General features: G+C 38.4%; 2 protein-coding genes across 3 annotated transcripts in view; one reads left to right on the forward strand and one right to left on the reverse strand.

The window, feature by feature from the left end:
- The window catches only part of ARHGEF26 (Rho guanine nucleotide exchange factor 26), a 132,256-nt gene extending 125,613 nt beyond the window's left edge, over nucleotides 1-6,643 (forward strand). The window contains exons 15-16 of one of the 2 annotated variants that reach the window (XR_012469297.1): nucleotides 149-300; nucleotides 5,546-6,587. The gene's annotated coding sequence lies outside the window, so the exon portion shown is untranslated. Of the gene's footprint in view, nucleotides 1-148 lie in introns of both variants that reach the window. The other variant, XM_074190784.1, reaches the window with a different exon arrangement.
- The window catches only part of DHX36 (DEAH-box helicase 36), a 38,315-nt gene continuing 20,102 nt past the window's right edge, over nucleotides 3,500-21,712 (reverse strand). The window contains exons 12-25 of the mRNA XM_074190782.1: nucleotides 17,705-17,792; nucleotides 15,682-15,737; nucleotides 14,631-14,695; nucleotides 13,956-14,099; nucleotides 10,469-10,586; nucleotides 9,883-9,981; nucleotides 9,059-9,232; nucleotides 8,849-8,935; nucleotides 8,156-8,239; nucleotides 6,944-7,043; nucleotides 6,774-6,864; nucleotides 5,195-5,315; nucleotides 4,416-4,568; nucleotides 3,500-4,181 (exon numbers count right to left, since the gene is read on the reverse strand). Coding sequence (XP_074046883.1) covers nucleotides 3,996-4,181; nucleotides 4,416-4,568; nucleotides 5,195-5,315; nucleotides 6,774-6,864; nucleotides 6,944-7,043; nucleotides 8,156-8,239; nucleotides 8,849-8,935; nucleotides 9,059-9,232; nucleotides 9,883-9,981; nucleotides 10,469-10,586; nucleotides 13,956-14,099; nucleotides 14,631-14,695; nucleotides 15,682-15,737; nucleotides 17,705-17,792 — 1,566 coding nt within the window. The 3' untranslated portion in view covers nucleotides 3,500-3,995. The remainder of the gene's footprint in view (nucleotides 4,182-4,415; nucleotides 4,569-5,194; nucleotides 5,316-6,773; nucleotides 6,865-6,943; nucleotides 7,044-8,155; nucleotides 8,240-8,848; nucleotides 8,936-9,058; nucleotides 9,233-9,882; nucleotides 9,982-10,468; nucleotides 10,587-13,955; nucleotides 14,100-14,630; nucleotides 14,696-15,681; nucleotides 15,738-17,704; nucleotides 17,793-21,712) is intronic.

Genomic DNA, 21,712 nt, shown 5'->3' on the forward strand with positions numbered 1-21,712 from the left:
TCAAGTTGTTTTATTACAGGGTGGTGGTACATGGGCAGAGCACCCAGGATGGCACCGTTCAACTAGGAAACGCAATTCTAAGAGAATCGGGATGACATGTCAGATTGGAGCATGTGCGGAGCATTCTAGAACTGGTTCTGATCCACAGGATGAAGAGAAAGCTGCTGAGCCTTCACAAAGGCTCATTGGTTTGTTCCATGGAGGTCCTCAAGGAGCAAGGAGGGATCCTCAGGGCTTCTGTTTACATTCCATCATCATCTGGCAGTAAGGCCACCTTGAAGGTGAATTATACTCTATAAAGTGAGTATACTCTTGTTCATCACATGTACAGATTATATAAAAGAATGACTTTAATGTCTATTTTCTGATGTGTAGTTTTTAATTTTATATGCCATTGCGTTTTTTCAAAGTCTATTAAATTTTGATATGTGCACTCATATCTCTGAGCTAAACAAGTCTAATACGTGGTGCCATTGGGCTTAAGAGTCAGGAATCTGTCCCTTGATAACCAGCTGTGGGATCCTGGCCAAGTAACATCAACTCTCTTCAGTTTTCTCATTTGTAAAATGAAGATAACAGCATCACCCTATTCTGATTATTGTGAAGGTAAAATGAGCTATCCGGATGGCTAGATATTGTTAGACTTGGAGAGATGAGAAGTAAATGTTTGAAGGCAGGATTTGAATCCACACCTTCCTGGCTCCAAGTTGAGCACTCTAATATGTGGGTCCAATACAGCAACAGGGATGGGGCATCAGATGACTGAGTGGACCATTCTGTTTACAGAAAATTTCTTTTAGTAACTAGATCATTGGAGTAAGGGAGGGAGAGCTCAAATCCTGCCTCAATGTGACAGATAACAGAGCACGTATGCCAGGTGCTGTGAGTGCTATACAGATGAGGAAACTGAGGCAAGCATATTAGGCTTGCCAAGAAGTTTATGCATAATTTTGATTTTACCTTCACAGCAATCGTGGTAGGTAGATATAGACAAATAAACTGAGACAGAGCTTCCCACAGCTACTAAGTCTTGAGGTTGACTTTGAGTTCCTTACTCCAGGCCCAGGGTTCTATGCACCCCAAACTCTCAACATATAGTAAGCTTGATCAGCCCTCTAGCCTCCAGGTTCTGGAATGGAACAGTGACTGTCCTCTTTTGCTCCATGGCATGCTCACGATGACATTCCACTGTCTCTGTTCTTGCCTTTCTCCATGAATGGGATGCAAGTCTAGGGTTTTGGGGTTTTTGCTGTTCAGAGTAACAAAGTTTGATTAAATTCACTGTTTCCACTTTTACGAATTCCTGCTTATGCAGATGAAAGTGTTCAGTCATCACTGCCCTTTGGCTGCTTCCATCCTAACCCAGCATATCACTTTGTTTCGACAGGCCTCAGTTTCCATTCTTTCTGCTAAACTCTCTCCAGAATATTGTTTCTATAGATGTCACCTTCATTCCTTGATTTCTGGTACTTCGACTAATTTGGCTGAAAGCCCAAGAAATTCTCTTCTGAATCTTTTCAGAATAGACTGTCTGGCATCAACCTTAAAGAAAATGCTTTTTTACCAAACTCCAATGTTTTACCCAAATCAATGTAGTGATACTTCTGTTAACCACTGCAAGAAGTCTGTAGTGAAAAGCTTCCCTATCCTAAACACATTATACAAGAGTTAAGGGTAACAAAAGAGTGGGCATTTCTACAGAACTTGGTTTGCCAAACACTTTACAAACCCTCACGTGTTCCTCATGGCAATCCTGGGAGGTGGATGCTTCTACCTTTGGAAGGGAGGATGGGTGAGATAGAGGGAAACAAAGAGATCAGAAATAATGCTTTTTTGAGTTGTACCCATCACCCTGAGAACAGGGACTCGCCAGAAGCTTTGTTCTCCCACACAGCTGGCCTAATTCTTTGAAGGCCTGTCTTTACTCCCCCTTCCCTCAGCATTCTCTTCTTTGTTAGACCCAGTGACCCTGCAGGTCTGAGATGATGCTCCTTTGGTCGATCCTGGCAGAAGCTGAAGCTCCCACAACAGGACCACTGATCTCAGATGGGCAGGTTTGGCCCTCTTCTTGCTGCCATGTCGGCAGTCAGCCTTCCACACATTGCCAAATACTTCCACACAAATACTGGCATCATCTATGAGGCACTAACTTCTAAGTGAAGCCAAGTTTATTCCTTTACAGTGGCACCCTATGGGTAAATGGTCATACCCATAAGCACTGAGCAAAGCAGTCTCAAGTCCAACTTGTTTTAACCCAAACTGATGCAAAATTTCAGTCAAAAGAACTATTTGGCAGCATAGAACTCTTAAGTTAATAAGGGCACAGCTTTTCATAAGCCATTATTCCAACTAGGCAGGCCTCAAGGGAGAAATGCTTAACAAAAGCCCTCTTCTCCCAGGGTGCTTCTGTTTACACAATACATAACTTGTGGTCAGTTGGATGTGGATACTTGCTCATATACAGCCCTCGCTTTAGACCCATACCCAGACAGAGTCCCAGGACGGCAGACCAGTTGAGGTCTGGGGAAATCTTGTTTCTTTTAGGGTTTACAGCTTAGTTTGATGCTCTAATGTAAGAATGACATATAATAGATCTGCAAGGTTACTGGTCACCTAAGGCAGATCTCCAAGGTCTACATGGCTTTTTGGGAACAAAATCATTTACAAGGTATGCTTTCACAATGCTGAATGCAACAAGTTTTTTCATCCTAATTAGCTACACTTTAAATTCCAATTTTAGTTCACTTTTGAAAAAAAGTCTGGAGAAGGATGATCAGAGAACCTTCATTCCATCCTTACAGCTGTGTGGCCTTGTACCAGCTAATCTCTTTTCAGATTTGGTTTCTTCATTTCTAAATGAATAAAGAAAGGACAGAACTGGTCTCTGAGTCTATAAGGAGGACAATGAAGTCAAATGCTTAGATCAGGGACCCAGGTGATCAAAGCATGAAGACCTATGAGTAATTCTGGAAGGGGATTTAATGTGGATTCGATGGGGCAGGAGGAGAGGCTGGTTCTCAGTAGATCTGCTTTGTTCCACCAAGCTCAAGTAGGTAATATTAAAGGAATAAACTACTTGCACCCTAAAAACCAGAACAGAAGAATTGTCATAAATGCATTTTTTTAAATGTAAAATTTCTTAAAACAAGCTTCAATTCTGCCAAATACTCTTGGTTAAAGGCAAATGGGGTTAAGTGGCTTGCCCAAGGCAAGCGTCTGAACCTGGATTTGAACCCAGGTACTCCTGACTCCAGAGCCGGTGCTTTATCCACTGCATCACCTAAAGGGTCTTACCTTTAACTGAATTCCTATAGTAGGTGATGTGTTTAAATACAGACCTGCCCAGCAGAAATTCAGTCTTGGTCCTGTAAGGCCCTAGCCAGGAGTAAAGGATTCAGTAAATCCCATCGAGGTACAAATAAGGTCTTGGAATAGTTTGACCCTGAGTTAAAAGGAAACGTGAAAAATCGAGCCATGGTAAGGACCACTGCAGATCTGCTAGATGCCACTGTACACTTTATTAAATACTGTGCTAGTACACTTGAATTCAATTCCTTACGTTGAAGCTGTGTAAAAAAAAGGGGCTGCACTGTTCCAATGTTCACCGACCCTGCTTCTGACTAATCGTTGTTAATTCTACTGGTTCTAGGATCACGATATACGTTCAGGGTTAACAAGAGCCTTTGCGCCCAGGCAGAAATGGGAATACAAATGTTTTTCAGCAGTACACAATCTCTCTGTCTTCTGTTAAGGAGGGTGCCAGCGAAGTTGAGACATGAGTAACACACATACACCGAGGTGATCCGAGAACATACTGCACTCCGTGGGATATTTATCAAAGCTACAGCTAACATTAGAAGTCATGCACTCTAGGTCACCACCACTATCTACATACAGGATGCATGGGCATTAGTCAGTCCCCTAGACTTGCCACTTAGTCAAAAATCAAACTAAGAGTGAGAAAATTGCTCTTGTGGGTGCTCTGGAGAGAGTTGTCAACTGTAGTGACCATCCTGGAATCGTGGGGAGAAGTTCCTAGGTGTCCCATTTTCCTGAGTTTTGATCAAGTCTAGGATTGCGGACAGCACAGCACAGTCTCTGGACTGAGTCTCTTTCCAATCCACAGGATTCGGGTTTTCAATCTTCTCTTGCAAAAGGGCATCAAGTTCTTTTCTTAGTTCCTAGGATTGAAAAATTACAAATATTCACTCAAGTGACAGAAGGCACACCCCTCAAAAGCTTAAAATCTAAAAATTGTAACCAAATACAAGACATACCCAAATTCAAGCTTTAGCTTTAATCTATCGTTTTGAATCTGATCAACAACTCCTCAAAGAAACAAAACAAAATCACAACTGTCACCTGTTCATGAAAAAACTAAATTTGAAATTCACAGACAATCACGAAGTAGTCACCTTAACAAGATGGGCAATTCTTGCTGGAGACTGGAAAACAATCCATTCATCCACAGCAATAGTATCTTGATCTTTATCCTTCTGGATGGAAATATCACCTCCAAAGAATAAGAGACAGTAGGGAGACACTTCTGTGCAGTCATATAAATATATCTGCAATGAGACCAAAAAATAAATTTACTATTGAGTTTGTTGTGAAAAGAAAATAGCTCTGTTGGGTTTTTTGTTAACCCTTCTTTATTAAGCACCATAAAGTTAATTTAGGTTTTATTGAAAAGTATTTGGATTATTATTTCTCCAACTGTTGGGAGTCATTGTTTTAACTCAAGTTTAACATGGCAATTTTCTATAAGTTAAAGAAATTCATGCAATTTGTACTTGGGGGGGATACTTATTTACATGAACACAGAACATTAAAAACCACCTTGTATTTAAATTTCTTCATTTGACTTCTGGGATACATGATGAAATCCCAGAGTGGTCCTTGGTAAAAGAGTGTCTGGACAGCACTGTATTTAATTGAAAATGAACACTGGTCAAGTATTAACAAGTAGTTTCCCCATAAATACTCTAGAGTCCTTCAGAGCATCCCTCACCAGGGGAAAAAGCTGATTAGGGTTGATGCTTACCAGATGTATACATCATGTATACATGAAAGAGGTTTTCCAAGGAGAAAATTAAGGTAAATAAAATCACATTCAATTGGAACTTTAAAAAAAGTCTTACATGATGGTCGAACATAAATAACATAGCAATAAACAATTTCCAAGTTTACTCACGCTGCTTGTTCTCATCTTCAGGTGATAGATCAGCCAATTGTAATGGAACTCAGACTCTTCCACATTAACAGATTTAGGATGAATGTTAACTGTTCCATCAGTTTTGGTGCAAACTTTCACCCTTAAAAAGGGGATAGAGATAGGAGAGAAGGGTTTGGAGTTGTCAAAAAAAAGTCATTTATTGGGGACTTTCTCCCTTTCCTACTTTTTAACTCAAAGTTTTTTGAAGACCTCATTCCAGTATCTCTGCACATGCTTGGCCTAGAAAAAAGCACTTAAATGTTTTATGTCTCTGTGTGAGTAACTTGATTATAATAACTTTCCTGCAATTGGTGATCTCTTCTCTTACAGGTATAAAAGTCATTCATTACATTTAAGGAATTTATTGGAAGATTAAAATGATATTTAAAATATATGCCTATTACAACCACCACAAAGCCAAGCTTGAATTCAAACTGAAAGATTGCTTTATTCCTCCTGAACAATACTAACAATAAAATTTATGAAAAAGAAATTATGGTTGCAGTTCAAATTTAATTTCAAATTTCTATTGGGTAGTCAACTCTCATAACTTTTATAGGAAGTACTGAATTTTAGACTGATTTACAAATTCTCCCAAAACTCACCAATGCCTTTTTTTTTTTTAGTATTTGCAAGGCCAATGGGGTTAAAGTGGTTTGCCCAAGGCCACACAGCTAGGTACTCCTGACTCCAGGGCTGGTATTCTATCCACTACCAATGTCCTTTTAATTATTTGTCCACACTACTCAACTAAGTTCTACCATTTTCTTTACCTCCTTGTAGTATCCATTCACTTTTCTCCCATATTGATCTGCAAGTTTTTTTTTCAATTCAATGTCATTGACAGATTTGACAAGAAATCTTTGTAGATATCTGCTACTTTGCTGTCCTAATGTCCTTATAATGTTTCAATCCAAATATAAACACTTAGGTCTTGATTCAGAATGCTCTCCAGCTCAATGGATAGCTATCCACTGAGTCAATATACTCTAAAGAACTTGCTTTCTCTGGAAAATTCCAAGAAATGGAGGAGGGGATTAGTTTTGATACTTCCTAAAGAGGTCCCTGAGTGAGCCCATAGGCAGCAAGAAAAAGATTAGAAGTAGTCAAGAAAAGTTGCCAAATGAGAACCTGAAATATGCTCTGAACAAAATTGCTACAAACTGCATTTTTCCTAGCACCTTGTACTGTGCTCCTGATTACACTTTTGTCAAAAAGAAGAGCAGGAAGCAAATGCTAACAGATGGCGGACAGTCTAAGCAACATTGTTTTTAGAAGTCAGCCAGTTTAACTTTTAATATTCTTTGGCTTATAAGTTGCACATTCTGTGAAATGGGTGCTATCACTGGGTAGCAGAAGTAAGGCACAGTCAGAAAAATAAGAAGCACTGATAAGATCGTGAACCTGGTATCACACAATTTAACATTTTAAAATAAATTAATGAATTACCCACAGCATAATGAAACTTTGGGGGTAGGGGTGGGTAGGAGGGGAGTGAGCGAGAGAGAGAGAGAGAGAGCAAAAAGGGATTGAAAGGCCATAATCTTAAAATACTTACATTTTCCTTTTTTTACTAAAACTTGGTCGGATTTTAGCAACTTTGGGATATAAGCCAGCACAAATAACAGCTTTAATTATCTTTTCATTATCTGCAATAAACAAACAAGGGAGATAAATGGGATGTAGATGAAAATCTTACTTAGATATTCTGATTGACTTCAGATTTACCTGAATTAATATTGGATTTGGGATCTTTGGGATTCTTGCTGCTTACAAATCCAGCCGCAAGGAGGTGCTCAGCAAACTGTCCCTTCATGTTGTGCAGCATCTGGCAGAAGTGACAGCAAGAAACAAGGAGAGTGACTTTCAAGTAGTGCCAGCTGAGATTCAAATAGTAGGCACTAAATAAATACTTGCTGAGCATCTGATGACAAAGGCCAAGCTGGCTGGCCCAGTGACCACAGGGATGTGCTTTTCTTTCCTAGTCGGGCTTAGTTGAGATTATGCTTCTTGGGAGGCTCCCAAGTCCACCCCTGAATCCTCTACAAAGCAACCTGAGATAGCAGGATCAGTCATGCTAGAGTCCTGACCCAAATCACCAAAAGTACAACCTGGGGCTTAAAGCTGAGAATTCTCCTCTTATTTCCAGGCAGGCCTTGGAAAGAAGGGAGGCTTCATATGAAGCCTCCTGCTAAACAAAATTTCCTACAGAAATAAGGCCAGAAATAGCAGTTCTTTCATCATTATATTCTTACTACAGTATCTTTAATTCATTGATCCAATTATTAATTTGCTGGGAGACTGATAAAAATTTCAGCACAATCTAGTCTCTTTAGGTTTAAGATATTACATTTTACCCTCTTTAGAGAAAACACACATAATAGCAAGAGGAACCTAAAGTGCTGGGGTGAAGGATGAGGGAAAGTCCCTTCTGGCTGGGAGGGATTCAGAGAAGGCTTCTGAGAGGCAGAATTTGAGATGAGCTGTGATGACTGAGTCAGAAGCAGCATGGACAAAGACACAGAGTCTAAAGGGATTTATTCAAGGGAATACAGATAAAATAAGCCTGGATGGGGGTGGTCACAGCCTTCTGGGAGTACCCATGGCTTAACCTAAGCACCCAGGCATGATGTTCCTTCTCAATTCTTAATAACTAACTTAGAAACCCAGCATGCAGCTGGAAGCCACTCAACCCCTAGGCTGCGGTTTTGTTACATGACCAAATCTTGCTAATCTGAAGGTTAAAGGCAGGAAATCAGTTTATAAAACTGGGAAGTGATGGGCATTTGAAAGAGCTCATTCGTTCTGTAGGACTCTACTATAGAGTGGTCCTAAGTGCTACATGTTAAACGACAAACTTGAAAACAAAGACCCTAAGCGACCCGTACTTTCTAGCCTAATGCCCATCCCAAGCTAAGGAGCTGAAACAGGCACCAATACCTGAAGGGTGTTTGAGGAGAGAAAATACTCCCAGCAATAGTCCTTTTCAAATCGGAAACCACGTCTCCTCGCCTCTTCCCATCCCTTGGAAGCAGAGTAAGAGAACAACAAATGTTTACTGAGCACTCACAGTTAAGTCTAAGATACTGTTGTGAACAACATAAATCACAAAATCATCTACTGTAACATAGGCTATTCAGCATGTAACATACTTCCAACAAATGTGACTCACTGTTCTATAATCAACAAGAGAAGAATCATCTTATCATTAACTGGTAATTGGCAGAGCCCAGTTTCCAATACTAGAGTTTTTACAACAGGCTTCAATGTTAGGAAAGGTGTCAGCTAAAACAGGGCTGTCCAAAATGTGGCCCGCAGTACAACTTTATGTGGGCCCCCGTGGGTTTAATAAGGACTTAGTAAATGAAGTTGAGCTACCGCAGAGCTCTCAATAAAATGGCAAATCAAAATATAGTTTATTGTTTCAATAAAAATTGTGAAAGTACAGCTGCACAGTCCTGACCTAAAAGAGTGATCGATCATCTTCCTCAAACAGCAGAGTTCGAGGTCATAGATTCAACATCTTTCTCCTGAATCATTCACAATTAGATATTGGTTAGCTTAATTAGAGAGGGTTTTTGCTCTGTAAAAGAAGGTCACAACTGACTTTTTCACAGGGTTTTTTTATTTTACCTCAAAAGCATTTACAACCGTCAAGTGGTCACTTTTTGTGTTCTTTGACAATTCCTTTCTCCTGGCATCAGCGACTTTTTCTTTGCCCTAAAACCATAGAAAAGAGAGAAGGAAATGCAACTTGCTTGCCCAGCTCTGTAACAACAGGCACCTGATGTTCTTAACTACTATTTTTGAAGGTGATCATACATTTTGGCCAGAAGTTCTTACCAGTGGGATGACAAAGGGATCCTTGAAGCTGAGGCTGGCTGCAATGGTCAGTACTGGGTCTAAACAGCAGAAAAGGGCCCCAAAGAGAATCATTTTGCCAATATGAGGTTCAACTGGTAATCGTGCTAAATGAACTCCAAGAGGGGTCAATTCTTCTTGCTTATCTAAAGCATTCTGCAAAAAACAAAGTGAAGTAAAACTTTAAAGCAATCATTATACATTAAACTATGCAGCATTCAAATATACACATAGTTCAGGAGGTGATCAAATTATCCTTCAATGGAAATACTGATTTTCCAATTTTTTTTTTTTTAAAGTACACTGAACAAGGGCCTAAATCCCCAAAAGTTCCTATTCTGGGGTGGTGAATTCTATTTTGGATAGGGTGATCCAAGTTTATTAAAGCCACTTGAAGCCAAGCTCAAATACTAAATCCACATTAGACAAATTTTATTCATGATACCTGGCGCAGCAGCAGAATTATCTTGTGACCCAATAAGCTCTGGAACTTTCTATAATCTTAGATCTTTGAAATGATGATTAAATAAGAATTACATAGTTTGAAAAATATGTGCATATATATATATATATATGAAAAGTTATCAGCTGCTGAACATAATTAAAATAACCTAATATTATAGACAAGTTTATAATTTTCATAATATATTACATAGGCTATACAAGAAAATCTAAAAATTAAGCAATTTTTACATATCACTGCTTAATGACTCATAAATAAATTATGATTATCAAATGAATCAAATGTTTCTATTAAGAGACAGAAATTAAAGCAAGAAAATAGTATTTTAAAGTATCAAGATTACCAGTTCCATTAAATGATTTATGGATAATAAAACGGCATCATGAGATGGTGGGTCCATTAACCTACTTAGAAAATAGGCAATTCCACCCAGCCTTAAAATCTGGAAAAAAGAATGAATTATTACATATTTATTAAAAATGAGTGAAACATTAATCATTAAGTATAAAAACTGCTAAAAATAAACCATTCTTAGAAAATTAACTGGAAACACAATTATTATTTCAAGAAGAAATAATTATAGACAAATAAAGTGCTACCTTCCTCCATGCACCTTTAAATGAATACAGTGACTAAACATAGTACAAGAATGTGTTAAGTACTCAGAAAAGATCCTGAAATCGTGGATTAGTGAATACTTAGGGGAAAAAATATAAGCTTTAACTTTATTAAAATCAGACTTGTAAACATTTATAATTGGCTTCCCCAACCTACAATGATGTGCCCAAGAAAATGTTTTATTATGCATACAGTGGCACTTTTTGTTTCGTATGTATTTAGGAAAGGGTAATTTACTACTCTCATTATTTCCGAACAAAAATGACTATCCTTTAAGAAAACAAACCATTCCATATAAGCAAGATTTTTACCTTTATTTGCAAACACAGTTCCTCTAATGGTGTTCTCAAAATCTCTGGTAACTGATAGTCATCCAGAAGACTGGCTCGAAGACCATTATAAAGGTGATAGCAGTGACCTGGTTGAACTCTAAAAAATGGATTTGAAAAAGAAGCTATATAATAATAGGTTCTGAGCACCGGGGAATAAGTTGCATTTGACTTAAAATATTTAAAGTGCAAAAGACTGTTTGAAAACTATTTCAAGGAAACATTTAAAACAAGGAACATTTTATCTTAAGACCACAAACAGCCCTTCCTCAGTCCCTACCCAACCTCCACTTTCCACATCTTGCTGCTACCATTGCTAGTAAGGGCCCTGTCCCATCCACATACCAGTCCTGAAAGAGCATCCTTTCCTGGTCCCCATTCCCCCAATTCTGTCTTGTCTGTCTTTCTCTCTGAGTATTTAAGAGCCTTGAGGGTTTAGCACAACATCTGGCAAACAGGAGTGTAAAACAAATGCTTTCATTTTATAAGTTGACATTCATATTAAAATCTGAGGCGGAATGAATACCTATTTAATTAATCTAAATATTGAATCAATTTCTTTAGCAGTATAGTTTACTCCCTCAAAACCCTTCTGTTTCATGGCAGAAAATGAAGAGAATACCAACATGTATGCACGTACCTACACATACTATACACACCTACACACATGCTGAGACACAAAAGTCCCTTGAAAACCAAGTCACTGTTGGCTCATGAGCTGCATCCTTCCTTGCCTTCCCCCTGCCCAATCCTCAAGCACAGAGGGATCTTGCTTTTAATTATTTCTCCCTCCTAGGTCCCACACTGAGATCAGCTTTGCTAGGTGGTCTTCAGCAGAAGGGGAAATTTCTGGCTGGCCTAGCTCGTCTGGGAGGTCCCATCTACCTTCCAGTTTCTCTTCCAGTGATTAGAATGCTATTAGCTACAGGAATAGGCAAGAGTTTCTAGGTACAGTAAGACTACAGCATACAGTCGCAAGGTCTTGTGACATTAACCAATCTTCTCTCCTCTAAAATATTGTTATGAACTTGTTCTTGCTTTGAAAGATAAGTGATTTTTATTTCAAATGCAGGATTCCTAGGGTGATAAAATCATGCTTCAATATAATGACTTTTTCTAATTAAAAAACAATATAATCAGCTCTTTTTTGGAGAAGAAAAAGGAGCATTATTTTAATCCTAAGAAATTCCCATAATCAAAATGACAACTTGTTGCATGTGATTTACATTATTCAACTGAATAAAAATTAATTTGATTTTATTCCACTGAATTATTAAGGCTTCTTATTAAGTGTAAGGTCCTACATTGGGTCTAAGAAAAGAAAAATGCCTATCCGAGAAGAGCTTACAATCCACTGTGGGGGGACAGAAATTGCAAAGGAGTAAGTTTAATAATAGGAAAAATGTAGAACAGAGAAACAAAGTTTTTTAGAAAAAGCTGAAAGGAGCACAATTTCCAAAGGTGATGCCAGCGAAGGCTACATGGAGGAAGAAGGAAAAAAAAGAACAATCCTTAAAATGACCCTTGAGGGAAGAGGATAAGGCTACTTTGGAGTCAGAAGCAGAATCCAACTTGGCAGGAGGGGCCCCATCTTGATCTGTGTTGATGGCATCAACACACTGATTTCCATCTGTATGTTTCTAAAACTAGCCTGAGACACAGCTCAGACATTTCTCTTAAGTTCTTGCTTCCACTGTGACAGGTAGGACTGGTTTTCTTTTCTGTACAAATGAAAATGAAATGTTCAAGTCTTATCTGTTTCTGATAGGAATCCAGGCTAGTCTTGGAGTGCTAACAGTAAATGGCAAGGTCTCTGCTATGGCTATCAGGCAGGATAATCCAAATACACAGCTTTATGTTAGGGAAACCATAATTATCACAAACTCTCTTTGAAAGGTGTAGAGATGCGCATACCCCATATAGGCTTCTGTGAAAATGGCTCTGGCTCCATCAGAGTAGGAACCCTAAAAAAAAAAAAGGCCACTTTCTAATATTATTTAAGGCTCAAGTCACCCCAAAACATTACATATTTCCATCATTCATTCACTTAACTCAAGACAATAATGTGTCATCTTATCTAAAGGTACTCTAGTCCCATTATTGTTGTTGAGTCACTTTTCAGATGTGTACGACTAGCTGTGATCTCATTTGGGTTTTTTGGGGAAAAGATACTGGAGTGCTTTTCCTTCAGCTCACCTTACAGATAAGGAAACAGAAGTATAAGGGTTAAGTGACTTGCCCAGGGTCACACAGCTAGGAAGTGTCTGAAGGGGTATCTGAATTCAGGAAGATGAAATCTGTCTTGATCTAGGCAGACCCTGGCACTACCTAGTATCCAGACCAGTTATTTGTGGCCTTTTAAAACTTGTTTGGGGTGAGAGATTTTGCACAAAGGTACTCACTCTTGCCTCAACCCACAGGAATCAAGTCTTATCCACTTTCAGTGAGTTAAATGCTGAAACTCATCATCATCCCCTCTTACATTTTAAAATTATCAGACCTTTGGGTTCTGCATGACCAACATACTATTAAGGGAGAAAGAAAAAAACCTATGTGTCTTCATGGATGATCCTGACCACTAAAATGGAAGATGAAGGGCCAAGTTTCTAAGTACCCCAAAAGATGGAAAGAATCACCAATACCTGAAGAAAACAATTACTATCATTTTCAGGGAATTTAATATGCAGAGAGAGAGCTCTGTTAGAAGGGTGAGGGCATATGAGGTATGATGCAGCCTGAAGCCCACAATCACCTGCTGTAAAATTAACAGCCAGTCTCTTTTATTCAATCCTAGCCAAGATCATTTTTGATCTTGTCCAAGAGATACAAATAAATGAATTAATTTCATAGGACACTCATTTAAGTGAATGTTATAATCTGGGCAATATTCCTTAGCAGGTGTCATCTGGTTGGGAAACATTATGGACTAATTTTGACCCTCATGCAAGAAATATAAAGGATATTATCAAGGACACAGATGGCTGGAAGAGTGGGCTCTTTAGCCAGATATCAAGGATCAGAGGACCAAATGGGAGACTCCAGGAGGGACCTCCGGGTGTTAGATACAAAAGAAAAAGCAAGGCAATCTTCTAATGGAATAACCAGCTATTCTATTAAAGACAGGGAGAAAACTTAAATATGAAATCTTCATGGAGACATCCTGAAGGAACTGTAACCAGCAATGGTAAAGGACAAAGAATCTACATGGATGAAAATTGCAGCTTCAAAATAAATTATTAGTATGGGGAGAAATGTAATGGAAAAGCTCATAAAAACTGGGAATTGATCAACATTTATAATAAATTTTTTCCCCATAAAAAAAAATCTGACAAGTTACAAGGAATTGAAAGGCCATCACCCACAATTAAGAATTAAAACAATTTATTGAATGTCAACAAGTTGGCAAGGGGCCCTACAAACAAAATATTAAAAGGACAGGCAAAGGGCTTGTGACTGTAGCCTGACTTACCTCCCAGCACGTCCTTTCCTTTGCTTGGCATTGGCCTTACTAACCCACTCTGCTGCCATTGTACTGATGTTATTCTGGGTATCAAAGTGGGTTTCTTTTATTTTTCCACCATCAATCACATGAACAACATCATCGATGGTGATACTATTTGGAGGGGAAATCAGAAAATGCTAAAATTAGTCAATCATCAATTCAAATAACATAAGCATACAGAGACATGATCTCTTCATGGCAATGGTTAAGTCATCATCCTCAGATAGTCTTGTTGGCATCAGGGTACAGTGTTCACTACTAATTCCACCACTTGCATTCATGCTTGCTGACCACTACCCTTTCTGGCTGACCCACTGACATCTGTGGTTGAAATGGTCTATGGGGCTCCCCATGTTGTCAGTTTATCGTCAGTGTGTATAAGATAATTGTTTCAGTGATTTCAGTAAGTACTAGCACCTTCAAGTGAAGGATAGTAGCAATCATTATCCCCTTTCTAGATATGGAGACATGACAGACCCCCCAGTTCTTTTTGAGAAAAAATTTAGGCTTTTTTTTCTTTAAAAGGCCTAGTTGGAAATTATACATAAATTTCATAAAATGTGGGGAAAAGATTAATAATGAAGCAAAAACAATTTTAAGTAATTCACAATTCATCTAAGTAAAAATAGAGAATAGATTTACCTAGTTTCTGCAATGTTTGTAGCAATGACGATTTTCCGAACGCCAGGAGGGGTCCTTTTAAATACCTGTAAGAATACATAAAACAAAAGTTGGAGAAGTATTTCCATAAAAACTCAGTATTTTTGTAATCAAGCTTCTTTCATAAAAGTCAAAGATTTTTGTACAGTGTTTATGTTCAATAGTTTCAGATGTCTCGCTTAAAGAGGTCATTGATTGAATGGGTCACTTTTTAAAATGATTCTACAATTTCTCAATGGTAGTGTAATAGCCACAGACTTTTAGAATAGGGAAGGGTCCTCAGGCTTGCCTGAGATCATCCAGTGTCAGTGAAGGCCACAGGTCTCCAGGTTGTGAGTCCACTGTTCTTTCTACCATCCAAGGTGGTTTTTTTTCATGTTGAAAGCAAAAGGAATTAAACAAATGATATGGCCTTTTCTTTTAACACACACCTAGGGGCCTGAGGGGATATTGCCTTGGGTGCTCTGTCCTCATTTCTGAATCTTAGTCTATAGACAATATAGACAAGCACATCACTATCAAATCAAGACAAAAATATACTGATTTTGGAAGCATTATAATTCATTGCAACTAAGGACTCTGAATCCTGCTGGACCCAACTGAGACATTTCAACCCCACAGCAATGATAGATCAGGAACCTAAGAATTCCCTACCTGTAAGTCAATAATCTTGATTTGTCCAACGCACTGGCTACTTTAAAAATCATGATTTAATATATTGAGATGTCAAATAATCCTTTAATTTCAGAACAGATTAAATTCACATATTCTTTTCTCAATTCTAAGGAATCAAACTATGTAATAGCGAGATCTGCAATTCTGACACTTGGCTTTAGTAAAATTTCCTTAAATCTAGTTTCAATGACAGACCAGCAGGCCTCCTCATGGTAAATTTTTCAGTTATTCCTAGAAGGTGTGACACTGACCAATTCACAAAGATTAAAGTTGGAAAACAAAATAAGGAGACAAACAAACCTAACTAATTCTATGTGCTTCATGAGGTATGAAAGATATGAGAAATGTGACAACATACCTGTGTCTGGTTAACAGTAGGCATCAATGAATGCAAAGGTATTATAATGAATCTGTCTGAAAATTAAAGAGTAAAAAGTAAACATGAGGAAAAATCTTTACAGAGAAGACTGAGCTGACACTTCCAAAGCAGTGTTACTGAGTTACATAATGGTCTTGGTTGCCCTCCAAAAGGTTCAGGGACCAAGTGCCTAATGACTACATTCTAATTTTGTGAAATAATTTAACATACTATAAACAATATTTCTGTTTAAATCAAACAAACATAAAGAATGCCTATCACATTCGAAATATGAAATACTAACAGAACAAGATTTATGTTAAGATTAGAGTATCTGATTTTAAGACTCCCATTTTGTTGTTCAAAAAATCCCATCCACCTAAAGAAGCACAATACAATGAAGAATTCACATTCCAACAACCTAAATGTAATTCTGAATAAGAGAACAAATGACATTTAGCATCTTAAGACCTGCATTTTCCTATCTGAAAGATAAATTCTCAGGCCTCTAATGTATCTATTGTTTTAATTAGATGGTGACCCAATTAGGATATAAGGTTATAGATACATCATTAGATAACAGTCATCTCCTGTAAAAACTTCTTGGAAATAGATAGTACTGATCAAATCCCATTAAAATGTTACATGGGAAAATAATTTTTAAAGACTAATCCAATTTTATATTAATATTAAAAATATAAGAAACAACATGCAATCCATGGAACAATAGAGTCTGACAGATGGGCACCTCTTTAGTCTTAGGGGCACAAAATAGAATGAATGCCAAGTCTCTCTGGTTAACAGCAAGTGAGAAAAACAATATTCTCAACATAAAAGACAGGTTATGGCAGCTTCTACCAAGTTTGTAAAATCTTGTGGTTTATTTGACAGGTGGGTTATGTCCAACCAGTTCCTTTCTAAGGAAACACAAGATATAGTTACCTTCAGATGATGAGCTGTCCTTTCTATGAGCACAAGCCCAGTTAAGGAGAGTAGACCACTTCAATTATCCAGTAACCACAAATCAAAGACCCTGAAGTGTCTCACTCTACGTAAATATTCAAGTGAATGAAAGATCCAATTCCAAGGAGTTGTGAAAGTGCCACTCTAGCTCAAGAACACAAAAGGACAGTATCTGCCCCACCAGAGGGGGCAGAACCAACAAAATGAAACTGGAGCCTCTTCCCTTTCCAGAGTCAATCAAGGTGCTCTCTCTTGGGTGACAAGGAGGCTGATATCATCCCTCAAAGTTACTAGGAGTATAACTGAGACACTGCTGAAAAGTTGCAAGATGCCAATAGGGATGAAGATGACTTTTTTATTTATTAAAAATAAACACAAGAATGAAGGCCAAGTCCCCTTCTGTTTGTTTTCGATCTTGTTCTCTATCTGAAAAGACAAAGCCGTTCCAACACTCAGGTCTTTATGCAATCACAAAGGAAGCATTAAGAAAACACTGCCAGGGATGCTGAAAATCAAGCCACATCTCTGGGCCTCCCACATTATTGTGAATGACTAGGCAAATTATTAAGGACCTTCAGCAAACTCTTTAGAAAACAAGTAAAGTTGTGTGAAGATTTCTGATTTGAAAATAAAAGGCTAAAATAACAGCTCTGGTGCTTTTCCTTTTTCCTAAGATAGGAAGTCCCCAAAATACTGTATTAAAGAATGACTACATAATAAATCACTTACAGTTTTTTCATCAGTCCAAGAAACAGTGTTTCATGGTATTCTTGCTGGATGCCAAGTGAAGCAAAATGCTCTAATACATTTTAAAACACAGGCCTACACCACTATGGCATAGGAACCGTCATCTACACTTTTCTTGAAAGGCCTCGGAGCTACTTCTCATTGTCTCTCAGAAAGCCCTCCGACACATTCCCTGGCTTTCCATTCCAGCACCATGGACAACTGCCCTGCTCCATTCCACTCCCAGAAGGGTGACCATTCCAGTTAAGGGAGTGCCGCCGCCCAGCCCGGCCCCAGGCTCCTCACAGACACGCAGCATAGAAACATACGGTACCTGATTTAAACATGACTTGTGACATCAGGAGATCATGCAGAGTGCTGATGTTGTCCCAGCCCGGGAGGAAGACCAAGATGGCCCCGTCCTGTGGACAAAGGGATAGAAGGATTACCAACGACGCTGAAGGAAGCACTAGCATATCACAAAAACAGCAAGCCAGTCTGAGTCTGACATTGGTTTGCTTTATTGAAATGCCAAACCCACCATGTCCATAGCACCTTGTTTCTGGTGAGATCCCCAGTGCATGGGAGGGTGCACAGAGCAGAGAAGTGCTTAATGTTTCCTTACTGATGGGGCTGTTTGTAGCTCACTGGTCCCTTCCTCCTAAAACCAGGGAGAAGTCTCTTCTGAGGGCACTGCTCCTGGGGAAGGGCTTCTCCCCTCCCTGCTCCCCAAGTCTCTTAAAGCCTTCCACCTAGGATCAACTTTCTGTCTGAACCATCCTCCCAGAAGGACCAACTCCATGCTGAGCCTTCTTCACCCTTAACTGACTCTGCCATGCTTCCTCAGACCAGTTCTTACTTTAGTAGACTAACACCATAGCGGGTGATGAAGCATGAATTTTCTAATCTATTTTATCTAAAAGTTCTTTCTAATGAGGCAGAATTCTTACATTCAGCAATACTAAAATCAAGCAATTAAAATTATTTCCCTAAAACCATAGCTCTCCGGCAATGAATTTTCTCTCTCCCATATATATATACATATATCTGTATTATTTCTAGAAATGTGAATTTCTAAAACAAACTATAAGAGAGAAATTAAGAGTTGAAGCTGTAAAGAGGACTGATAATGAAAGTTTTCTATTTCTTTTACAAAATGACACACAAAAAAAAATCTAACGACTTGCAATCAGTAGTGAACCTATTTGCTAAACTAGTAAAACCCATATGCTAAACTCTTACTGTCTAAGAGGAATCTAATCAAGCATGTGTTAACCCTATGTCCCCACACATATCTAAAGAATTCAAATAAGTTTTTATAAAAAAAAATCCTAAGTGCTTAAAAAACTCATGTACATTATTCACAATTGATTTCAAGTATTATTTGTACTTCACAATTGGAGAAACCAAGTCAGTAAGAAGTAACTTAAAAGTCACAGGCTCAGTGCCCAATCCACTATACTCTCTAGTCACTTAAAGTGCCTTCCTGCAGAAGGCAGACAAAGCAACCAAGAGGCACACTACATGTCCTTTTCCCATCACCAGGTGTTCTAATTTACTTATTCCCTTTTTCCTGTAATGCATCTCTCACAAAAACTTAAACTGAAGCATAGTTGTGATAGTCAAATCTCTCTAAAATCTTGCCACTTATTTGAATACAACTGCAAACTGCAGTTAACCCAATTTTTCCTCCTGCCCACAAACATAGGGAAAAAAGGGTAAGTGCAAAAAAGAGACTGAATTCTGAGGGAAACACCAACAAGATAGAGCTACAAGTAACACTGAATTTTGTATATCGTTTTAAAAAGGAAGTTGTAAGCAGCACACACTCAGTTTCACATAACATCCTTTCTCTGTTCTACTTTGCATATGTTTATGTTTTCTCTCTCTCTACTTTCTCTTCCTCCTCCTTCCCTTGTCTGTATATCTGTCAGTCAGGAGGGACCTGGATAACAAGATGAGCTATGGGATACTTCTTTTAAAGGAAATCAGTGAACAGCATACACAGATTTAGAAGTATTTATAAAAACCAATACTGACTTATAAGTCAACAATGCCATATAAAGTTTTAAAAAGTATGTGTGTGTGCGCATGTTTTAGAAAGATCTCTCTTCAGCATCACTGCCACCTCCCAGTGTTAACCACCAAGGCCTCCCCTGAAGTCCTACTCAGACTCTGATAAATAGCTGTCCCTGGATTCTCAAAGGTACCATTAGCTCTAGTAGGTTCCACACCTGGCAGGAAAGGCTGCCAGCACAGGCCAACAGGCCACACTAGGAGTCTATCCTACAAAGGTCAGTCTGGCTACTTGTGGAGATGTTCATCACCACAAGGATAGTCACAGCAGTGCAGGAAGTCTAAGGCAGAAGGTGGCTGTATTCTCTATGATCAAGGACATGTACAGGGAAAAAAACCCCAGATCTGAATGATCACAAGACTCCCTCAAAGAGATTTTTTAAAAAATTTTATTTATTTAAAGGCAATGGGGTTAAGTGACTTCCCCAAGGTCACCTAGCTAAGCAATTAGTAAGTGTCTGAGGTAGGATTTGAACTCAGGTCCTCCTGACTACACGGCCGGTGCTCTATCCACTGCACCACCTCCCTCAAAGAGTTTTCCATTTTCTTGGAAGTTTCTTATTCATCAAATAAGAGATCTGCATTAGCTAAATCTCTAAGGGACTTTCCCATTCAAAATGTTCACTCAGCAGCACCAGAACAAAAATTATTCCATAAAAGGATTCTTTAAAAGATGAAGTTCTAGAGCAGACAGGGACCAAGGCTCTGCCATGAACATTTTCTCTTATTCTAAGAAGGAAGTTTTATAAATGGAGTGGCTGTCCTTCTCCTACCCCTGGAGCATATGCCATCCTCTCTCCTTCCCCATCCCCTCAGTTCACAGGCTCAATCCTGTAACCAAGAGGCATGATCAATTCAACACTGCCCATTGGACCTGGATGGGGTGTGACAATCTACATGCTTAACGCCCAGCCCTCCTATCCTGGTTAACTTTCCAGACCAGTGACCCTCCTTGGTCACTACTTTCCTTTTTGTATAGTTTTTTCCAATTAGAATGTAAGGTCCTGGAGAGTAGGAATTGCCTTAGCTTTTGTATTTGTAACCTCAATATTTCACATAGCACATGAACTTAATAAATGCCTTTTCAACTATTAATTCATAAACAATTTCATGAGAAATTTACCAAAATTTAAATTTGTCCTAATTTGGAAGGAATTAATCTAAAGTTAATAATCGCTGAAGGGTCTACTAAACAAAAGACATCCAAAAAAGGGAAAAGTATTTAAACTATTTAATAAAAAAAAGTCAAGCTTCCTGGATCATAATCACTAAAATTTCTAATGTACAGATCCCCTTCACTGATTTCCTACTGCTGTATCTCTGGCTTCACGGCTCAGAGGTTACCTGCTTGCAAAAGGGCTTACCAAGCTGGGACAGATGGATTCTGTTACGCCAGAACCATCAAAAGCAGATCGGTCACTAAGTACTGAGATTGGTTTGGTCACATTCACTCATGAAACTGGTGGCGAAGGCCCAGATAGGTACAATCTGCTGCTGGAAATACTCACAATTCTCTTCTCTCTCTGCTTTGCTTGTAACCCTCGGGACTTTTGGGTCCCTCCCCACCTAGGTGGGGACTCCAACCCTAAGCCCTTTGGAGCTACCTTTAACATGGTGTCTTCCTCAGGAATAGTTCACTGAGGACCGGTTGTCTTTTTTGGCTCCTGTCTGGATTTCCAGTGTTTAACACAATGCATGGAACACACTATGTACTGAACAGATGGTTCATCTATCAAAAGTTCTTGAAATATTGAAAAAAACATGCTCATTAAAGGAAGTATTTGTAGAAAACTTTAGAGTGAAGAAAACAAAACCATTGCTATAATAATTGAAAACAAGAAAAAGCAATAGAATTCGGGCAAAATACGAGAGCCAATGCTGGCTTCAGAACACTGAAATTCAAATCTATGGCAAAGTAATCAAAGTGGAGAAAATTCTAAGTGCTATCACATTCACGATCACTATTACATGTTTTTGAAAAAAAAATCCTTTTTAATGGGAAAATACTATGATAGTTATTGAAAAAGAAATGTCACAATACAATTTACTGCTAACATTTAAAATACAAAATGATGTTCATTTTAAATATGCTTATTCTTTGTTAAAGTAGGCACCTCTTTTATTCTATTAGACTAAAATCATTTCTATTACTTTTCATTTATTTGCACTGGATTTCTCTTTCCAAAACTTACTGTGTTACTCAAGTTTTAATTTTTAAGGAAAGATATCGAAGGATTAAAAATCATTTCCTTCCCTAGTTAGAAAT

Source organism: Macrotis lagotis, chromosome 6 (genome assembly GCF_037893015.1).
Source record: "Macrotis lagotis isolate mMagLag1 chromosome 6, bilby.v1.9.chrom.fasta, whole genome shotgun sequence".
Taxonomy (NCBI): domain Eukaryota; kingdom Metazoa; phylum Chordata; class Mammalia; order Peramelemorphia; family Peramelidae; genus Macrotis; species Macrotis lagotis.